This window comes from Tyto alba, unplaced genomic scaffold (assembly GCF_018691265.1).
Source record: "Tyto alba isolate M040663 unplaced genomic scaffold, T.alba_DEE_v4.0 Super-Scaffold_2, whole genome shotgun sequence".
NCBI classification, from domain to species: Eukaryota; Metazoa; Chordata; class Aves; order Strigiformes; family Tytonidae; genus Tyto; species Tyto alba.
The window spans coordinates 307,126-325,870 of NW_024881282.1; the positions used below are offsets into that span (position 1 = coordinate 307,126).

An 18,745-nucleotide genomic window follows, 5' to 3' on the forward strand; every position below is an offset into this window, starting at 1 on the left:
GCGGGCGGGTCGTCCGGGCCAGCGGGAGCGGGGGGGAGGCCGCGGGCCCCGCGTCCTTACGAAGCTGAAGGCGCCGCCGCTCCTCTTCGAGCCGTCGGCCGGGCGATGCGGGCCGGGCCCGGCGCCTCCGGGGGCCTCCGCCGCCGCCGCCGCTTCGCGCTCCCGCTGCTGCTCCGCCTCCATCTTCCGCTTGAAGAGCTCCAGGAAGCTGCCGTCGTTGGCGAAGACGTTCACGCCGCCGCCGGGGCCGGGCGCGGCGACGGGACCTCCCCCTCTTCGCCGTGCGCCTCCATCTTGTGTCCGCCGCGATCGCCGCGCCGCGGGGGACGCCGGGAAGCGCGCGGCGCCGCGAGGTGATGTCAGCGCGACGGCCGCCGGGGCGGCGTTGCCGGGGCAACGCGCGCGGAGGGGCGGGGAGGAGGAGGGGGCGCGTCTCCGCGATGCCCCGCCCCCCTTCCAGGATCGCCAGGCGCGGCGGCCAATGCGGCGCGGGGGGCGGGCGGCGCGGCGGGGCGACGGCCAATCGAGGCGCAGGCGGGCGGCGCGGCGGCGCGGGGGGAAGATGGCGGCGGCGGCGGCGGCGGGCGGGTGGGGGCCGGAGGCGGAGGAGTTCGAGGACGCGCCCGACGTGGAGCCGCTGGAGCCGACGCTGGCGAACATCATCGAGCAGCGGAGCCTCAAGTGGATCTTCGTGGGCGGGAAGGGCGGCGTCGGCAAGACCACCTGCAGGTACGGCGGGGCCGGGAGCGGGGCCCCCCCGGGGGGCAGCGGCATCGGGGGGCGGGGGGTGGGATCGGGATCGGGACAGGCGGGGGGGGGGGATCAGGCCCGGGGGGGGGGGGGCGGATTGGGCCCCCGTAGGGGGGGATCGGGCCCCCAGGTGGGATCGGGACGGGCGGGGGGGCGATCAGGTCCAGGGAGGGATGGGATCGGGCCCCCAGGTGGGATCGGGATCAGGACGGGGGGGGGGGGGGATCAGGCTCGGGGGGGGCGGGGATCGAGCCCCCAGGTGGGATCAGGATCAGGCCCCTGGGGGGGGATCGGGTCCAGGGTAGGGGGGAGGGGGCGGAATCGGGCCACCCTGGGGTGGGGGGAACTAGGACCACCCCAGGGTGAGGGGGCACAATCGAAGCACCCCAACGGAGAGGGAATTGGGCTGGAGAGACACTCGGGGTGCAGGGACGGGGCTGGGTCCCCTTGGGCAGACGGCAGAACTGGCCCCCCCGTGGGGCTGCTCCCCCACGAGGGGCTGTGGGGGGTCTTTCCCCACCCAGGGAAGGCGCGGGGAGCCCCGGTGGCAGCAGCCCTCCTCACCCCCCCCCGCCGCCGTCACTGCTGTCGTGTCCCCCCCCCCAGCTGCAGCCTGGCCGTGCAGCTCTCGAAGGTGAGGGAGAGCGTCCTCATCATCTCCACCGACCCCGCGCACAACATCTCCGACGCCTTCGACCAGAAATTCTCCAAGGTCCCCACCAAAGTCAAGGGCTATGATAACCTCTTTGCCATGGTGAGTCCGGGAGAGGGCTGGGAGCCCCAGAGCCCCCCCTACAACCCCCCTCTCACCACTCCCCCCCTGAACCCCGGCAGGAGATCGACCCCAGCCTGGGGGTGGCGGAGCTGCCGGATGAGTTTTTCGAGGAGGACAACATGCTGAGCATGGGCAAGAAGATGATGCAGGAGGCCATGAGCGCCTTCCCCGGCATCGACGAGGCCATGAGCTACGCGGAGGTGATGAGGTGAGAGAAGCCGTATGGGGGTTGGGGGGCAGAGCTAGGGGGGGGGGGGCAGGTTCTGGCCCTGCTGACACACACACCCCCCCACACGTTGGTCCTGCAGGCTGGTCAAGGGCATGAATTTCTCGGTGGTGGTTTTCGACACGGCCCCTACGGGCCACACACTGCGGCTGCTCAATTTCCCCACCATCGTGGAGCGGGGTCTGGGCCGCCTCATGCAGATCAAGAACCAGATCAGCCCCTTCATCTCGCAGGTGAGGAGGAGGACGGGGAGGGGGAGAGGGGCTGCAGGACCCCCGGGGTGGGTCTCACCCCCGTTTCTCCCCAGATGTGCAACATGCTGGGGCTGGGGGACATGAACGCCGATCAGTTGGCCTCCAAGTTGGAGGAGACGCTGCCCGTCATCCGCTCCGTCAGCGAGCAGTTCAAGGACCCGGTAAGGCCACTGCTGGTGGAGAAGGGGGGGTTCTCTTGGGGGGGGTGGACAGGGATGCCAAGGAGGGGAGTGGGGCCGTGGCTGGGCCGGTCTGTGCGCATTCCTGCGGGGAATCAGCCGCCGCAGGGCTGGGCAGGGACTCTCTCAGGGTCCTCAGAGGGGACGCTGAGCGTGGCATGTGTGTGTTGGGGGGGGCCCCCGGGGCGTTGGTGGCGGGGGGACAGGAGCAGACGACGTTCATCTGCGTGTGCATCGCCGAGTTCCTGTCGCTCTACGAGACCGAGCGGCTGATCCAGGAGCTGGCCAAGTGCCGCATCGACACCCACAACATCGTGGTGAACCAGCTCGTCTTCCCCGACCCGCAGCGGCCCTGCAAGATGTGCGAGGCCCGGCACAAGATCCAGGCCAAGTACCTTGACCAGGTACCGCCCGGGTGTTGGGGGGGCCAGGGTGGGTCTGGGGCGGGGATTGAGTTTGGGGAGCCTGGGAGGGGGTCAGGGGGGCGGGGGGGGGGGTTTAGCATTGGGGGAGACCGGACGCCTGGGACCCTGCCTGGCTGTGGGAGGGGAAGGGGTCTTGGGGAGGGTGGAATTTCGGGATACCCAGGACACTCACTGAGGCTGTGGGGTTTGGAGGGGGTGCTGTGGGGTTTGGAGGAGGTGCTGTGGGGTTTGGAGGGGTTGTTGTGGGGTTTGGAGGGGGTGCTGTGGGGTTTGGGGGGTGCTGTGGGCTTTGGAGAGGGTGCTGTGGTGTTGGAGGAGGTGCTGTGGGGTTTGGAGGAGTTGTTGTGGGGTTTGGAGGGGGTGCTGTGGGCTTTGGGGGGTGCTGTGGGCTTTGGAGAGGGTGCTGTGGGGTTGGAGGGGAGTGATGTGGGGTTTGAGGGGGTGCTGTGGGGTTTAGAGAGGGTGCTATGTGTTTGCAGGGAGTGATGTGGGGTTTGAGGGGGCGTTGTGGGGTTTGGAGGAGTTGTGGGGTTTGGGGGGAGTGCTGTGCAGTTTGGAGAGGGTGCTGTGGGGTTTGGGGCGAGTGCTATGGGGTTTGGGGGGGTTGGTGTGGGGTTTGGAGGGGGTGCTGTGCGGTTTGGAGAGGGTGGTGTGGGGTTTGGGGCGAGTGCTGTGGGGTTTGGGGGGAGTGCTGTGGGGTTTGGAGGGGGTGGTGTGGGGTTTGGGGGGAGTGCTGTGGGGTTTGGAGGGGTTGCTGTGGGGTTTGGGGCGAGTGCTGTGGGGTTTGGGGGGTTGCTGTGGGGTTTGGGGGGAGTGCTGTGGGGTTTGGGGGGGTGCTGTGGGGTTTGGAGGGGGTGGTGTGGGGTTTGAGGGGTTGCTGTGGGGTTTGGGGGGGTGCTGTGGGCTTGGAGGGAGTGCTGTGGGGTTTGGAGGGGGTGGTGTGGGGTTTGAGGGGTTGCTGTGGGGTTTGGGGGGGTGCTGTGGGCTTGGAGGGAGTGCTGTGGGGTTTGGGGGGGGCCCGGACGCCTGGCTCGCTGCCCCCCGCCCCGCTCCCCCCCGCAGATGGAGGACCTCTACGAGGATTTCCACATCGTGAAGCTGCCGCTGCTGCCCCACGAGGTGCGGGGGGCCGACAAAGTGAACACCTTCTCCTCCCTCCTGCTGGACCCCTACCAGCCCCCCAGCCCCAAATAGCCCCCCCCACGCCCCCCCGGGGGTGGGGGGGCAGCCGCTATTTATTCCCCCCTCAGGAGGGGCGGGATGGCTCTGCTCACCCCCCCCCCCCACCACACAAACACACACACACACACACACACACACACACACGCAGCCCCCACCCCCAGGCTGCAACCAACCAGCACCGTGGCCCCCCCCCCCGGGGCTGCCCTGTCCCCCCTGTCTCTCTGTCCGTCCCGTCCCTCCCCCAGGCCGGGGGTGGGGGGGCAGAGACGGGACCCCCCCCCAAGGGGACCTTGTGTAAATAATAAACTCGGGAAGCGGAGAGGTGGCTTTTGGGTGGTTTGGGGGGGGGGGGGCCCTGATGCCCCCCTGCCACTGGTTGGGGGGGGGGAGTGTGACATCAGCACCGGCTGGCACTGGCCCCAGTGGAACGCAGGGACCCTCGTTAGCGTTCGGGGGGGGGCGGATATTAACGAGGTGGGGGGTCTGTGTCAGGGTCGGACAGGACGCAGACACCTTAGTCGGGGGGGGGGGGGGGGGGGGCAGGGAATGGCTGCAGCAGCCGGGCTCTCTCTGGTGTTTTTTTCGGGGGGGGGGGGTGGGGGAAGCGGTGTGGCACTGGCTCACCCCCCCACACACACCCCCCACGCCCCCCCACCGCCACCGCACAGGCCCGGCCCCGTGTCCAGTGTCCCGCTGCGATCTGTCCCTGCGACCCCGCTGCTGGCGCGAGGCCGCGGGGCCGGAACCGGGGGGGGGGGGGGCGGGGACGGACCCAGGCAGCCGAGCCACCAAACCACCCCCCCCAACCCCAAACCTGCCTCAGTTTCCCCCTCCCCCGGGGAGAGGGGTGGGCTCAGGACCTGCCAGACCAGAGCAGCCGCTCCCCTGGGGGTGACGGGGGACAGACGCGGGTGTCCGGCCAGCCCCCCCTCCCTGTCCAGCCAACCCACCCCTCACCCCCCCCACTCCCCCCCCCCCGTGGGGACCCAGGTGTGTGTGTGTCCCCCCCCCCAGCCCCGGGGTAGGGCCAGCCCTGGGAAGGTATTTAAGGGCTGGGGACGGGGACAGTGGCCCCAGACTGGTGGCGGCCACCCCACGCTCGAGTCTCCTGCAGGTGAAGGGGGGGGGTGTGGGGGGTTTGTGGGGGGTCTCTACCCAGCCTGGGGGGGGGGGGTGGAGAGGGTGTGACGCTGCCCTGTGGGGTGTCCCCAGAAGGTGGGTGTCCCCAGGGTGCTGGTGTTCCCAGGGTATCCATTCATTAAACCCCCCCCCGACCTTGGTGCCCCCAGGGTCCCATTTCACCACCCCAAGGGTTTGGGGGTCCCCAGGGTGTGGGGGTCCCCGCTCCAGGTGTCCCTTGTCCTGTCCCCCCCCAGGGTTTGGGTGTCCCCAGGGTCCCATTTCACCACCCCAAGGGTTTGGGGGTCCCCAGGGTGTGGGGGTCCCCAATCCAGGTGTCCCTTGTCCGTCCCCCCCCCAGGGTTTGGGTGCCCCCAGGGTGCCACCCAGGGGTCCCCACTCCAGGTATCGGTTCAGTGACCCCCTCCCCAGGTGTCCCTTGTTCCCCCCCCCCCCCCAGGGGTTTGGGTGCCCCCAGGGTCCCATTTCACCACCCCAAGGGTTTGGGTGTCCCCAGGGTGCCACCCGGGGGTCCCCGCGGCAGCGATGACAGTGACCTACACTTCGCGGGTGGCCACGGCGCGTTTCGGGGGCTTCTCGCAGCTGCTGCTGCTCTGGCGCGGGAGCATCTACAAGCTGCTCTACCGGGAGCTGCTGCTCTTTCTCGTTGCCTACCTGGGGCTCAGCCTGGCCTACCGGTGGGGGGGGGCACGGGGGGGGGACGGGGGGGTGGGGACACAAAGTGAGTGGGGACATCTAGGAGCACGCGAGGGTGCATAGGAATGGGAATGTGTGGCAACACACGGGGTGCATGGGGACGTGGGGGGGGGGGTGCGTATGGGGGGGACACGGGGTGCGCAGACACACACCAGGGTACATGGGGTGCTCGGGGGGGGGACAGGGGGGACACGGGGTGCACCGGGAGAAATGGGGGGGGGGGCATGAGGCACACAGGGGTACATGGAGTGCACACGGTGGGGGGGACACGGGGTGCATGGGGACATGGGGTGCGCAGGGAGGTGGGGGGGGTGCATCGGGATGGGGGACACATGGGGTGCACGGGGACACACAGGGGTGTATGGGGGGTGCACATGGGGGGGGACACAGGGAGGCATGGGGGTGCACATGGGGGGACACGGGGTGTATGGGGGGTGCACAGGGTTACATGGGGGTACACAGGGGGACATGGGGGGCGCACAGGAGCACAGTACCTTGTATGGAGGCGCAGAGGGATGTGCGGGGGGGGACACATGCAGCTGGAGGGAGGGGCCGGGATGGTGACAGCCCCCCCCCACCTCGGGCCCCCCCAGGTTCCTGCTGTCGGAGGCGCAGAAGCGGCTCTTTGAGAAGCTGGTGCTCTACTGCGACAAGTCAGCCAACCTTATCCCCGTCTCCTTCGTCCTCGGTGAGATCCCCTGGCCCCCCCGGGACCCCTAGACCACCCCTGGACCCTCACACACACACACACCCCGAGACCCTCCAGGCCACCAGCGTCCCCACAGAGCCTTCCCAGACCCACCAACCTCATCCCCATCTCCTTCGTCCCCACTGAGAGCCCCCCAGGATCCTCCATTCCCCTCAGTCCCCCTCCCAGTGTCCCCAACTCCCCCCAGCGCCTTCTCCCAGTGCTCCCAGTGTCCCCAGTGCCCTGGCTCCCCCTTATACCCCTTCCCACTGCCCCCCAACACCTTCTTCCAGTACTCCCAGTGTCCTGGCTCCCCCTTATACCCCCTCCCAGTGTTCTCAGTGTCCCCAGCTCCCCCCAGCACCTCCTCCCAGTGCTCCCAGTGCCCTGGCTCCCCCTTATACCCCCTCCCAGTGTTCTCAGTGTCCCCAGCTCCCCCCAGCACCTCCTCCCAGTGCTCCCAGTGTCCCCAGTGCCCTGGATCCCCCTTATACCCCCTCCCAGTGTTCTCAGTGTCCCCAACTCCCCCCAGCACCTCCTTCCAGTGCTCCCCCTGTCCCCAGCTCCTCTCAGCACCCCCTCCCACTGCTCCCAGTGCCTCCCAGTGCATCCCAGTCCCGCAGGTTTCTACGTGGCGCTGGTGCTGGAGCGCTGGTGGGGGCAGTTCCGCAGCGTCCCAGCGCCGGACGGGCTGATGTTGGCCGTGGCGGGCAACGTCCACGGGGCCGACGCGCGGGGCCGCATCCTGCGCCGCACCCTGATGCGCTACGGCAGCCTGGCCGCGCTGCTGGTGCTGCGCGCCGTCAGCACCGCCGTCTACAAGCGCTTCCCCACCACCGACCACCTCGTCGAGGCCGGTGCGTGACCTCGTCGGGGGTGTGGGTGTGTGTGTGACGTAAGCACAGGGGCAAAAAAAGGGGGCAGAGGGACCGGCAGGAGGGTGGGGACCCTCTGGGGGGGTGGCATCGTGGCAGTGGCGTCACTGCGGGGGGGGGGGGTGATGACTTCATCACGGGGGCTGGGCATCCGTTTCCCCTGACTGCCGTGACATCAGCGCCACACCCCGATGTCACACCCGTTTTCCCCTACCCTCTGCTGTGACGTCAGCAGGGCGCCCCGATGTCACCGGGTACCAGCACTGCCGGGCAGTGACGTCGTGGGGCAGCGGGGAGGGGTGGGGGGTGTGGGTGTGACGTCATGGCGGGTGACGTCACGGCGGGCCGGCCCCGCAGGGTTCCTGACGCGGGAGGAACGGCGGCGGCTGGAGGGGCTGCGCTCGCCCTACAACAAGTTCTGGGTGCCCTGCGCCTGGTTCGGGGCGCTGGCGGGGCAGGCGCGGCGCGAGGGACGCGTGCGCGACGACTGCGCCCTCAAACTCCTCATGGAGGTACCCCCAAATCCACACCCCACCCCATCCCCCCCCCCAGCTCCTCCCTGAGCCCACCCAACCCCCCCCCCCCATCGCCCCCTCCGCCAGGAGCTGAACCGCTTTCGGGGTCACTGCAGCCTCCTCTTCCACTACGACTGGATCAGCGTCCCGCTGGTGTACACGCAGGTGGGGACTGGGAGCACTTGGGGGGGGGGGGGGGATGACGGGATCGGGGGGCAGGAGGTGGGAACGGGGGGAGGGGGATGACACACGAGGGGCCCCAGGGAGGGTTGGAGGGAGGCGGGGAGGACCCGAGAGGGATGGACACGGACAGGGGTGGGGAGGGGACACGGGAGCACGGAGATGTGAGGGGGGACGTGGCGGGGGACACACACACGTGGGTGGTGGGTGACCGTGTGTGTGTGTGTGTGCCCCCCCCCCCCGCCGTAGGTGGTGACCATTGCTGTCTACACCTTCTTTGTCACCTGCCTGATCGGGCGACAGTTCCTGGACCCGGCTCAGGGCTACGCGGGGCACGAGCTGGACCTGGGGGTCCCCGTCTTCACCCTCCTCCAGTTCTTCTTCTACGTGGGGTGGCTCAAGGTGGGGGGGGGGGTGGTGGGGGGTCCCCGGGGTGGGGACACAGACACACACACACACACACACGGTGTCCCCGCCGCAGGTGGCCGAGCAGCTCATCAACCCCTTCGGGGAGGACGACGACGATTTCGAGACCAACACGCTCATCGATCGCAACTTCCAGGTATCCCCCGTCCCTCTCCCCCGGGGACACCCGGGGAGTTAAGGGGGGGGGGACACGGACACCCACCCCCCCAAGGCGTCTGGCCCTGCAGGTGTCGATGCTGGCGGTGGACGAGCTGTACGGGGAGGTGCCAGCGCTGGAACGGGACCGGTACTGGGACGCCGCCAGCCCCCGGGCACCCTACACGGCGGCGGCTGCCCCCCTGCGCCAACCCGCCTTCCGCGGCTCCGCCTTTGACGTGGCGTGAGTGGGGACGGGACCCCCCCCAAATCCCCCGGACCCCCAGCCCCCCCCGGGACCCCCAACCCCCCCCCCCCCCTCCTCGAGATCCTACAGCACCCCAACCCTCCCCAGGAAACCTGAACAACTCCTTGGGGTCACCTAAAACCTCAAGACTGCCCCAGGGACCCCCAGCAAACCACCATGGGCCCCCAAACTGACCCCCAGATCCCCTCCAGATCCCCCGAGACCTCCGGTTGTCCCCCAAATTGCCCCAGAGACCTGTTCTTGAAACCCAAAACTGCCCCAGGACCCCCAACTCCATCCAGGGACCTCTACCCGCCTCAGGGACCCTAAAACACCCCATGGCCCAGCCTGAGAACCCCCCCAAAGCCAGTCCTGGGGGTTGGGGGTGTCCTTGACATCTGGGGGGGGTGTTGGGGGTGACCCCCGGTGCTCAGGGGTGGTTTGGAGTGGCCCCCAATGTCTGGGAGGATTTGGGGTGACCCCTGGACCCCGCAGGCTGGCCAAGGAGGAGATGCAGTTCCAGCCACTGGAGGACATTGGGGAGACCCTCGGGGACACCCTTGAGCCCCCGCCACGGCCCCCCCCGGGCACCTTCACCCAACGCTTCTCCCTGCTCCGTCGCAAAAACAGCGCCGTTTCCGAGGGGGGTCTCAGTCCCGAGCCCCCCCCGGGGGCTTCCCCTGCACCCACCACACCAGGGGACGCCGACAGCGTGGGGGGCGACACAGCCGTCCTCCTGGGGGGGGGCAGCGGCCACCACGACCACTGGCTCCTGCACCCCAGCGTCGACAACATCGTTTAGAGGGAGGGGAACCCCAAAACACAACCCCCCGCAATGCAGCTCAGCCCTCTACGAGGCCCCTGAGAATCCCTGCCAGGAATAAACCCCCAGCCCTGAGTCCTGTGGCTTTATTGAAAGGATGGGGGGGGGGGGGGGGGGGGCAGGAGCCCCCCTGCCCCACAGAAAAGGGGTACAAAAATAGAAGTGCTAAAAGCCCCTGAAAAAGGGGTGCAGGGTCCGGGTCCCCCCAAGATTGGGGGGCGATGCCGAGCCAGTAGTGTTTAAAATGGGACCAGCCCAGAGAATTTGGGGTGGGGGGGGCAGTGGGGGGCCCCCCCAGACCCCTGGTCAGCGGTTGGGGGGGCGGCCATGGGGGGGGCCGGGCTCGGCGGGCGGCCGTGGCCAAGCGCTGCTGGGCCAGGAAGGACTGAGCCCCCCCGGGGGGGCCCCGAGGCCCCTGCCCCTCATTCGCCTGCTGCTGGAATGCCAGACCCTGGGGGGGGGGGCAGGGGTTGAGAGTCAGACACCCCTGAACCCACAGGGCCTGGGGGGGGGGGGCGGGCATAGGGACCCCCAGTACGAGGCCCCCAACCCCCCTAATTGGATGCCTTTACCCCCCCCAATTACAGCCCCTGCCCCATAAATACCTATTCCCACCCTCCAGGGTATGTATCAACCACCTCCAAAGATACCTGCCCCCCCCAGGGGTATTCATGCCCCCCCCCCCCCCTGGAAGCCTTTACCCCTGGGGTGTCCATGCTCCCCCCCCAAAGCCCCCCCCCCCCAACTTACCATGTTGTACCAGGCAGTGACGAGCAGCCGCTCCTCCCGCTCCCGCTGCGCCCGGCTCCGCTCGTAATCACTCTTGGGGGGGTGTGTGGGGGGGGTGGTAAGGGGATGTTAAGCCAGAGTTGGGGACCCCCATGAGCTCCCCCAGTCCCACCCCCCCCACCCAGCACCCCCTTACCTCCAGGTGCTGGATCAGGGCGTCCTTCTCCTGCAGCTGGTTCCGGAGCGCACGGAGGACGGGGGCCGCAGCAGGGCCCGGGGGCTTCGGCTCCAGCGCCCGCATCACCTGGGGGGGGCAACAGCGTGGGACCCCCAAACTCTAACACAGAGGAGCCTCCCCGGGGTTCCCCCACAAACACGCTCTGGGGGATCCCAGCACCCCCACCCCCCCCCAACCCAGGACACCCCTAGGGGGTTCCAGAGGCCCCCCATGCACCAAAGAGACCCTTGGAAAAGGGTCTTAGAGCCACCCCAGCATAGGTCGGATATTTTTGGGGGGTCCCCGAGCCCCCCTGGCCCCGCACCACGTGGGCCCCCCCGGCCTGCCGACGGCAGCGCTGCTCCAGGACGCGCAGGGCTTCCTCCCTCCGGCGCAGGCTGCGCTGCAGCTCCTCCACGCGCAGCGGCCCTGGAGGGGGGGGGGGGCATGAAAAGGGGGTGGGGGGGGGGCAGGAAAAGAGGGGGATGGAGGGGAGGGGACACAAAAAGGAGGTCAGGGGGATCCATATCCATCCCCTTCCCCCCCCAAGCCTACAGCTTTCCCGGGGAAAACTGAGGCATAGCTCAGCCCCTGCCCCCCTCCCTGTGGCCCCCCCCAGCACACCGACCCCCCCCCCTCGGATCCCCCGTACCGCTGACGTCCCCACGGGGCTCCAGCTCCTCGTCCCCCTGCAGCTCTGCCCCCGCCTCTGGCAGATCCTTCCTGGGGGGGTGGAGGGGGGGGGCGGGACACAGGTTGGGGACGTGGGGACAGGCTGCCCCGTCCCCCCCCCAACTCGGTGTCCCACTCCCCCCCCCGCCCCTCCACACACACACACTCACAGCTCATCCAGGGTCTCCTTCAGCAGCAAAAACTGGGGGAGGGAACAAGAGGTGAGGGGGGGCCCCAACACCCCCAAACTTTGGGGGTTCTGGGGAGGCCCAGCCCCCCCCAAACCCCAGCCCACCCACTAAAACCTGAGGGGACACCAGCCCTAACTCCCCAAGCCCTAAATTTGTCCCCAAATGTCACACCCTCCCCAAAAATATGACTGCCCCCAGAAAAACATCAGAACACCCCCAATAAAACACACCCCCCCCAACAGCACTGAGACACACCCCCCCCAAGCAAGTAACAACATTTTTCCCACCAACCCCCCCCCCCAAACCCAAGAACCCTTCAAGGGAGCCCCCACTCACCTCTGGGGCATCCCCCTGATCCCCCAGTACCCTCTGCAGCTCCGCCGCCCCTGGGGCCTCCAGCCTGTGGGGTGTGGGGGGGCATTAGGGATGCGGGGGGGGGGGGGGGGGGGGCTGCGGGGAGGGAATTTGGGACACTGTGACCCACCCCCTCCCCGGCCCCCCCACCTCTGCCGATCGGCGTCGCAGAGCCGCTGCTGGAGCTGGTCCCGCTGGAGCCGCAGCGTCGCCTCTTGCTCCTGCAGCCGCCGGTTCTCCTGCTGCAGCCGGGCTACCGTCTCCCTGGGGGGGCCGGGAGGGGTCATGGGGGGCTGCAGGGGGGGGCACTTGGGGGGCCGGGGACACCCCCCCCACACACCCACCTCAGCTCCGCAGGGAGGATTTCGGCTGCCAGGTTTCCTGCCGGAGCCGTGCCCTCCTCCAGCACTGCATCTAGGGAGCGGGGAAGGATGGGCGGTGGGGGACAACAGGAGGTGACACCCCCAAACTGTGCCCCGGTGACCCCCACTGCACCCTAGCCCCCCCCCTCGGGGGGACAGTGCTGAGCACCATCAAAGCCCCCCAAAACCCTAGTTCCCCCCCAGCCCCAAATCTCTGCCCTGAGCGGGGATTCTCTGCTGTCTCATACAAGGGTTATGCTCAGTGGGGTGTCCCCCCCCCCAGGGGGGTCTGTCACGTTCCCAGGGGGTCTGTCCACTCCCCCGCCCGCCGCCCCCCGGGGGTCCCTCACCCACCTGCCTGGCGCAGGCAGCTCTGCTGCACCTGAGCACAGCGCAGCTCCTCATTGGCCTCGCGCAGAGCGTCCCGCTCCTCCAGCAGCCGCTGCAGGGAAGGGGGACTCAATGGGGGGACCCAGGGGTCTGGGGGGGGGTACCCAGGGGTCTGGGGGCGGGGGGGAAACAGGCACCCACCTCCTTCTCCTTGTTCAGCGCCTCGAACTTCTCCTGCAGGGTCCTGAACTCCAGCTGCCATCTCTCTGCCCGCAGCGCTGCCTCTGCCTGCTGCCCGCTCAGCTCCTCCACCTGGGCGGGGCCACGGGTGACCACGCCCTCTTCAGGCCACGCCCCCCCCGGGGCAGCCCCACCCACCACACCCTTCACACCTCTGCTGCACCTTCCCCCCCCCGCCTGACCCAGGGGTGGCCCCGCCCACTGTGCACCTGGACCCACCACCTAACTCCACATAGCCCCACCCCCTTCCCTGTCCCCACCCACCTCCCTGTAGGCCACGCCTCTTCTGCATGGCCCCGCCCCCCACCCAGCTGCTGATTGGAAGGAGCCTATAGGCATAACCCCGCCCCCTTCCCCAAGGCCACACCCCCTGGCCCCATCCCTGCTAGACTGGGTCATGGGCCACAATGCCCCGCCCTGCCTTATAGCCCCTCCCACCATCCCTTAGCCCCGCCCCATAGCCATTCCCACCACAGTAGCAACCTCCCACCTTCCCATAGCCCCGCCCACATCTCCACGGCCACTCCCACCTCCCCGTAGCCCCGCCCAACTATCAATAGCCCCTCTCACTGCCCCGTAGCCCCTACCTTCCCCATGCCCCCTCCTTAGCCCCACCCTCCCCCAGCTCCGCCCACCTCCCCATAGCCCCTCCCTCCCCTGTAGCCCCGCCCCCCCCCGCAGCCCCGCCCACCTGCCTGCGGGCCGCCTCCAGCTGTTTGCCGCTGGCCTGGGCGCGGCCCAGCTGTTGCTGCAGGGCAGCGGCGCGGCGCAGCTGTGCGGCGTGACGCTCCTCCAGCGCCCGCACCCAGCGCCGCAGCTCGCCCGCCGCCGCCGCCCGGCCCCGGTACGCTGCCACCGCCGCCTCCAGCCGCCCCGCACGCGCCGACGACGCCCTGCGGGACGGGATGGGGGGAGCGCTGACCCCCCCCCCCTTCCCCAGGCACCCCAACCCCCCGCGAGCCCCCGATCCCACCTCAGCACGTCCATCTCGTCGCGCAGCGCCCGCGCCTCCCCGGCCAGGCCGCTCAGCTCCTGCGCCCGCGCCTGCAGCCCCCGCGCCTCCCGCTCCAGCCGGCTGCAGCGCGCCCGCAGCTCCTCCTTCCCGCTCTCCAGCCTGCGCGGGGAAAGGGGGGGACCGCGGTGTCACGGGGACATCCCCCCGCACCCCACACCCCGCCCCTGGCACCGGGGTGGGAGATGCCCCCTTGACCTCCCCCAACCCCCCGTTTTGTTCTCTCCAGGGCAAAACCCAGAGCCCAGAAATTGGAGTAACCCCACAAAGAGACCCACACATCCGGGTTGGCACAGAGGATCCCCACATCAAGGGGACCCCCCCCTGCATGGCACAAGGATGGGGGATGCCCCCTTTGTCCCCAGGACAACACCCAGACCCCAGATATCGGGGTAACCCCACAAAGGGCCCCACGCATCTGGGTTGCCCCCCTCCCCCTGCGTAGGGTGCCTGGTTCTTACCGGTAATTCTCCTCCTGCAGCTGCTCCACCTGCATCTGCAGCAGCAGCAGCTTCTTGGCCGCGGCGGCGTCAGCGTCGGCCTCCAGCTGCGCCTTCTCCTCCCGCAGCGCCCGGTTCTCCTCTGCCAGGCTGCCCTTCTCCTCCAGCAACACTGCCACCTGCCCCCCCCCAGCAGCACCCAGCTGTCCGGGAGAGCGGGGGGGGGGGGGGCGACCCCAGGGCACCCAACCCTCCTACGAGACAGCAGAGAATCCCTCTCCCTGTGTTCCTGCCCCCCCCTCCCCCTGGCCTTACCTGCTGCTCCAGCTCAAGGCAGCGCTGCTGTGGCCCCCCCGCCTCCTCGGGCTCCTCGCTCAGGAAATAATAACGCCGTGACTGGGGGGGGGGAGAGGGGGGAGAAAGCGGCAGGGTCAGTGGTGGGGGGGACACCCAGACACACCCCCCCCCAAACTCCCCCCATTCCGCCCTGCCGCTCCCCAGCTTGCCCCAGCCTTGGGGCTCCCCATATCCACCCCCCCCCCCAACTCCAGCCTCGCCCCTCTGCCCCCCCCTACCTGCGCATCGAAGTTTCCGTATGTCTCCGCCGCCGTCGTCTCCAACGGATCTTTAACCAAAAGCTGCGTAAATGGAAAAAAAAAAAAAAATTATAAAGTGGGAGTCAGGTGGGGATCTAACCCACCCTCAGCCCCCAGGCCTCCCCCAAAATCCTCCCCCCCCAAACGTCTCTGTGGCCACACACGCTCTCAGGCCCCCAGGATGCCCTGAAACTCCCCTGAGCCCAACCCACAGGGCCCCCCAACCCCTCCTGTCCCCCCCGGCCCCCAAGACCCCCCAACACCCCCTGGGGGGCCCCCCAAACCACCCCCCCAAACCGCCCCCACCTCCTGGATGGCCGTCATCACCACATGCTGCACCGACTCCTCCAGCGTCATGATGCGCTGGATGTGCTCTGCAGGGGAGAGAACGTGGCAGGGGCGGGGGTTAGGGGGGCCGAGGGGGGGGGCATTTCAGTGGGGTGGGGGGCTCCCCAGCCCCGCACCCACCTTCCCGCCTCTCGCAGCTCACAGCGCATCCCAGCACCAGTCGCACCAGTTTGCCCAGTTGCTCCGGGTCAGCGTGCTGGGCCGCCAGCGCCACGTCGGGCACGTGCTGCTCCGCCACCGCCTGGCCCAGCACCTTGGGGGGGGGGGCCTGGGGTCAAGCCCCCGCCTCAGGGGGAACCTCCCCACCCTGAAACGGGGGGTCCAGACACCTGGGTCCCCCATGGCCCGCCCCCCCCCTCGCCCAAACTCACATCCTGCCAGTACTCCAGGACGCTCTGCAGCACCTTCCGCAGGTTGCTCACCTGCAGGGGGGAAAGGTGGGACCCCCCCGGACCCCCAAAATTCCGACCCCCCTCACTGTGCTCCCCCCCTCAGTTCTCCCAGAATGGCCATCCCCAACTGACACCCTCCCACCCCCCTCCCAAAACCAGCTCTCCCAATCAACACCCACACTGCATCCCCCCAAACCAGCCACCCCCAGACCACCACCCCCCCCAAAAAAACACCTCCAAATCCTCCACCGCTCCCCCTCCCCCCCCCCCCCGTGCAGAGAGCTGCCTACCCCGTGGGGTGCACACATGTCCCCAAATATGCCCCCTCCCCACCCCCCCCCAACCTTCAGCCGCCAGTTATCCTCAGCGTCGTCCCTGATCCGGCCCAGCCACGTCTCGTTGAACCACGAGGCGTCACTGAGGGGGGGGTGTGTGTGTATGCCCAAAATCAGGTCCCTGCCTTCCACACTGCTCCCCCCCTTTCCCCCGGGGATACCCCGAAAGCCCGGGGTGGGGGCCTATGGGGTATCCCCAGCACAGGGGGCACCATTCCTGCTCCCCCCTCCCCAGCACTCACATGCTGTGCAGGACGTGGGCGAGGGCCACCCCGTTGGCCAGGTCACGGGGGGAGGCACAAGGCGAGGGGGGGGCAAAAGTCTGCAGCTGGGGGGGGGGGGACAGACAATGAAGGGTGAGGGCCTGGCACACCCCCAAAACGGCCCCCTCCTGCACCCAGGCGGGGCTGAAAACGGACAACTCGTGTCCTGCCACCCCACCCCCCCACCCCCAACATACATCAGCGACTCATAGGCAGAGGAGCCCCCACACCGGCACGAGCCCCCCCGAACCATTCGGGGGGGGGGGGGAGGGGAAGATGTGTGTCAGGGCCCCCCGTTTTACCCTCAACAGTGTTTCCCCTCCCCGGGCACGAAGCAGCAACGGCGCCCCCCGCCCCCGTTAGCTGGGAGCAAAGGGCGCTGAGGAGGTCATTGGGTGCTGGGGGGCGGGATCTGGGGTGCAGGGGGGGTCACTGGGTGCTGGGGGGGGTCACTGTGTGCTGGGGGAAAGATCACTGGGTTCTGGGGAGGGGGATCTGGGGTGGGGGGGTGGGGGTCACTGGATGCTGGGGGGGGGGGGGCACAAGGGCCCGGCAGGAATTACAGGCCCCAGGGGGGGGTCACAGAGCCCCGGGGGGGTCACAGGGCCGCATGAGGCGCCGGAGGGGTTTCAGGGGGGTTTGGGGGGCCCGTCAGGGAGCTCACACGGGCGTGGGGGTGCCCGCAGGGGAGATCACTGGGCCCGTGGCGGTGCCGGGGGGGTCCCGGCCCCCCCTTACCCAGGTGAGCAGCGGCCCGCACGCGTCCCGCCCCGCCGCCATGGCCGCCATCCCGGGGCCGGTCCGCCAAGGGCACCGAGCCGCGCCCAGAGCGGTCGCACCTGCCGGCCCCGCCCTCTTCCGGCCCCGCCCCAGTCCTCCCGGGCGACAGAGTCCCGCCCAGAGCGGCCGCACCTATCAATCAACGCCCCCTCCTTCCAGCCCCGCCTCCGCCGCCATTTTGTGGCCCCAGTCCTCCTGGGTCATAGAGCTGCGCCCAGAGCGGCCACCTGGCTCACTTTCCCCCCCCACCTCCCCCCCCTCGCGCCGCCGGCCCCGGCGCTGACTCAGCGCCGCGTCCCCGCCCGCCCCCGCCCCACCGGCCGCTCCCGTCTGCTCGGGCCGGGCCCGGCACCCGCCAGGTGCGGGGGGGGGGGGGGGGGGGACGGGACGGGGCGGGGCGGGGCGGGGCGGGGAGGGGGGGCGTCGCGGCAGCGCGGGGTCAGGCCGGGCCGTTTCCCCCCCGCGGGGCGGGATGGGCGGTGCCGCCCCGATGACGTCAGCGACGAACTCGGCGACTCCGGTTGCGTCAGCGGCGCCGGGACGGGGTTGCGGGGGGGGGGAGCGCCGGGAACCGGCCCCGGGGACCCTGGTATTGAAGGGGGGGGGGGGGGGGGGGGGGAGAAAGAGCGTCGCCATGGCAACGCGCCCCCCGGTGCTTTCTCTCGCGCGGCGGCGTCGCTTCCGGTTCCGGTTCGGGCCCGGGGGGGTCTCGATGCGGCTCAAGACCAAACACCCCCCACCCCCCCCCCCCCCCCCCCCGCCGGCCGGCGCTCCCAGCGCAGCTCTGGGGACATCCCAGTTCTCCCAGTAGAGCTTGGCCGGCCGCCGCCGCGCCCCCGCACACGCCTGGGGCCTTCCCAGTGCCCCCAGCCTGGCCCCGGCGCCCCCCCCCCCCCCCCCCCCGTGTGAACCGATGTGTCCGGGGCATGCTGGGAAATTCCCAAATTCCGGATTTTCACCCTCTCCTCGGGTTCCCCCAGCCCCGCCTCCCCTGTTCCCCCCCAGTCCCGTAGTTAGTGTGTGTGGGGGGGGTGACCCAGCACCGGCGTTCCTGCCCGGTGCCCGAGGCGGTGGGAGGATTCCTGGGGGGTTGGGGGGGTGCATAGGGTGCCCCCGTGTAGTGCCCCCCCCGGACCGAAATTTGGGTGGTGGCTGGAGCCGTTGGGGGCCCCCCCCCCCCCCTCCACTTCCTGCGCCTGCCACTTCCTGGGGGTGGGGGGGGTGTCCGACCCCCCCTGCCTCAGTTTCCCCCACGGGGAGGGCGGAAGCGGAGCGGGGGGGGGGGGGTGGATCGGGGGGGGGGGCCCTGGGGGTCAGCGCGAGGGGTCCAGCAGGGCCTGACTCACAGGGAAGGAGAAGTCGGGAGGGAAAATCAGACAGGCCCAAAATCCCCTAAAATCCCCTAAAACCCAGGGTGGAGGCGGGGCCCAAGGCCACGGCCCCGGAGGTCGGGGGGCTCTGGGGGGGGTGTGTGTCCCCGTCCCCCGTCCCCCCATGGGAAAACTCCCGTGCCACAGCCCTGCACACACGTGTCCTTGTGTGTGTGCACACGCGTGTGAGTCCCTGCCCCTCCCCGGCAGGCTGGGACACGCCGCTCGTTAACGCGCGTCTGCCCCGCCCAGACGCCCAGGACCCCCCCCGGGCAGGGGCGTCACGGGAGGACACGCCGTGGGGGACACACACACACCGGGGGGGGGTCCGTGTGCCCGGGCCGGGCGTGCAACACCGCGCATGGGGGGGGAAGTGACTCAGGCCATGAGTCAGGGACGGGTGCGGGGGCAGCTGGGGCGTGAGCTCGTGGCACAGGACAACACGCGTGTGCTCTGTGCTTACCCGGGAGGGGGGCACGGGTCACAAGCGTGTGCGCCTGGATGTGGCCGGGGTCTGTGCTCACATGGATGTGCACCTGGACACGTGCTGGGGTCTGTGTTCACACATGGGTGCACCCAGACATGTTAGAGCTTGTGG

The 18,745-nt window shown here is 69.8% G+C and overlaps 3 protein-coding genes across 3 annotated transcripts; 2 read left to right on the forward strand and 1 right to left on the reverse strand.

The window, feature by feature from the left end:
- The first annotated feature begins 553 nt into the window (after positions 1-553).
- GET3 (guided entry of tail-anchored proteins factor 3, ATPase) lies at positions 554-4,110 on the forward strand. The gene is made up of 7 exons (XM_042792530.1): positions 554-729; positions 1,357-1,504; positions 1,585-1,733; positions 1,834-1,984; positions 2,059-2,166; positions 2,391-2,588; positions 3,672-4,110. Exons 1-7 carry the CDS (start codon positions 563-565, stop codon positions 3,801-3,803), a joined length of 1,053 nt encoding a protein of 350 aa, XP_042648464.1. The 5' UTR covers positions 554-562; the 3' UTR covers positions 3,804-4,110.
- A 696-nt stretch (positions 4,111-4,806) lies between these two features.
- BEST2 (bestrophin 2) lies at positions 4,807-9,495 on the forward strand. The gene is made up of 10 exons (XM_042793348.1): positions 4,807-4,905; positions 5,428-5,608; positions 6,221-6,315; positions 6,939-7,172; positions 7,548-7,702; positions 7,793-7,870; positions 8,135-8,287; positions 8,367-8,447; positions 8,539-8,690; positions 9,189-9,495. Exons 2-10 carry the CDS (start codon positions 5,457-5,459, stop codon positions 9,493-9,495), a joined length of 1,407 nt encoding a protein of 468 aa, XP_042649282.1. The 5' UTR covers positions 4,807-4,905; positions 5,428-5,456.
- Positions 9,496-9,514: 19 nt separating this feature from the next.
- HOOK2 (hook microtubule tethering protein 2) lies at positions 9,515-16,869 on the reverse strand. Its single transcript, XM_042793347.1, has 22 exons — positions 16,736-16,869; positions 15,977-16,062; positions 15,744-15,816; positions 15,379-15,429; positions 15,128-15,260; positions 14,966-15,033; positions 14,639-14,701; positions 14,379-14,459; positions 14,085-14,242; positions 13,585-13,725; positions 13,303-13,504; positions 12,573-12,683; positions 12,396-12,483; positions 12,024-12,093; positions 11,830-11,943; positions 11,662-11,725; positions 11,305-11,336; positions 11,115-11,185; positions 10,788-10,891; positions 10,442-10,549; positions 10,267-10,338; positions 9,515-9,967 (listed from the first exon to the last, which is right to left on the reverse strand). Exons 1-22 carry the CDS (start codon positions 16,784-16,786, stop codon positions 9,536-9,538), a joined length of 2,373 nt encoding a protein of 790 aa, XP_042649281.1. The 5' UTR covers positions 16,787-16,869; the 3' UTR covers positions 9,515-9,535.
- Between the last annotated feature and the right edge of the window lie 1,876 nt (positions 16,870-18,745).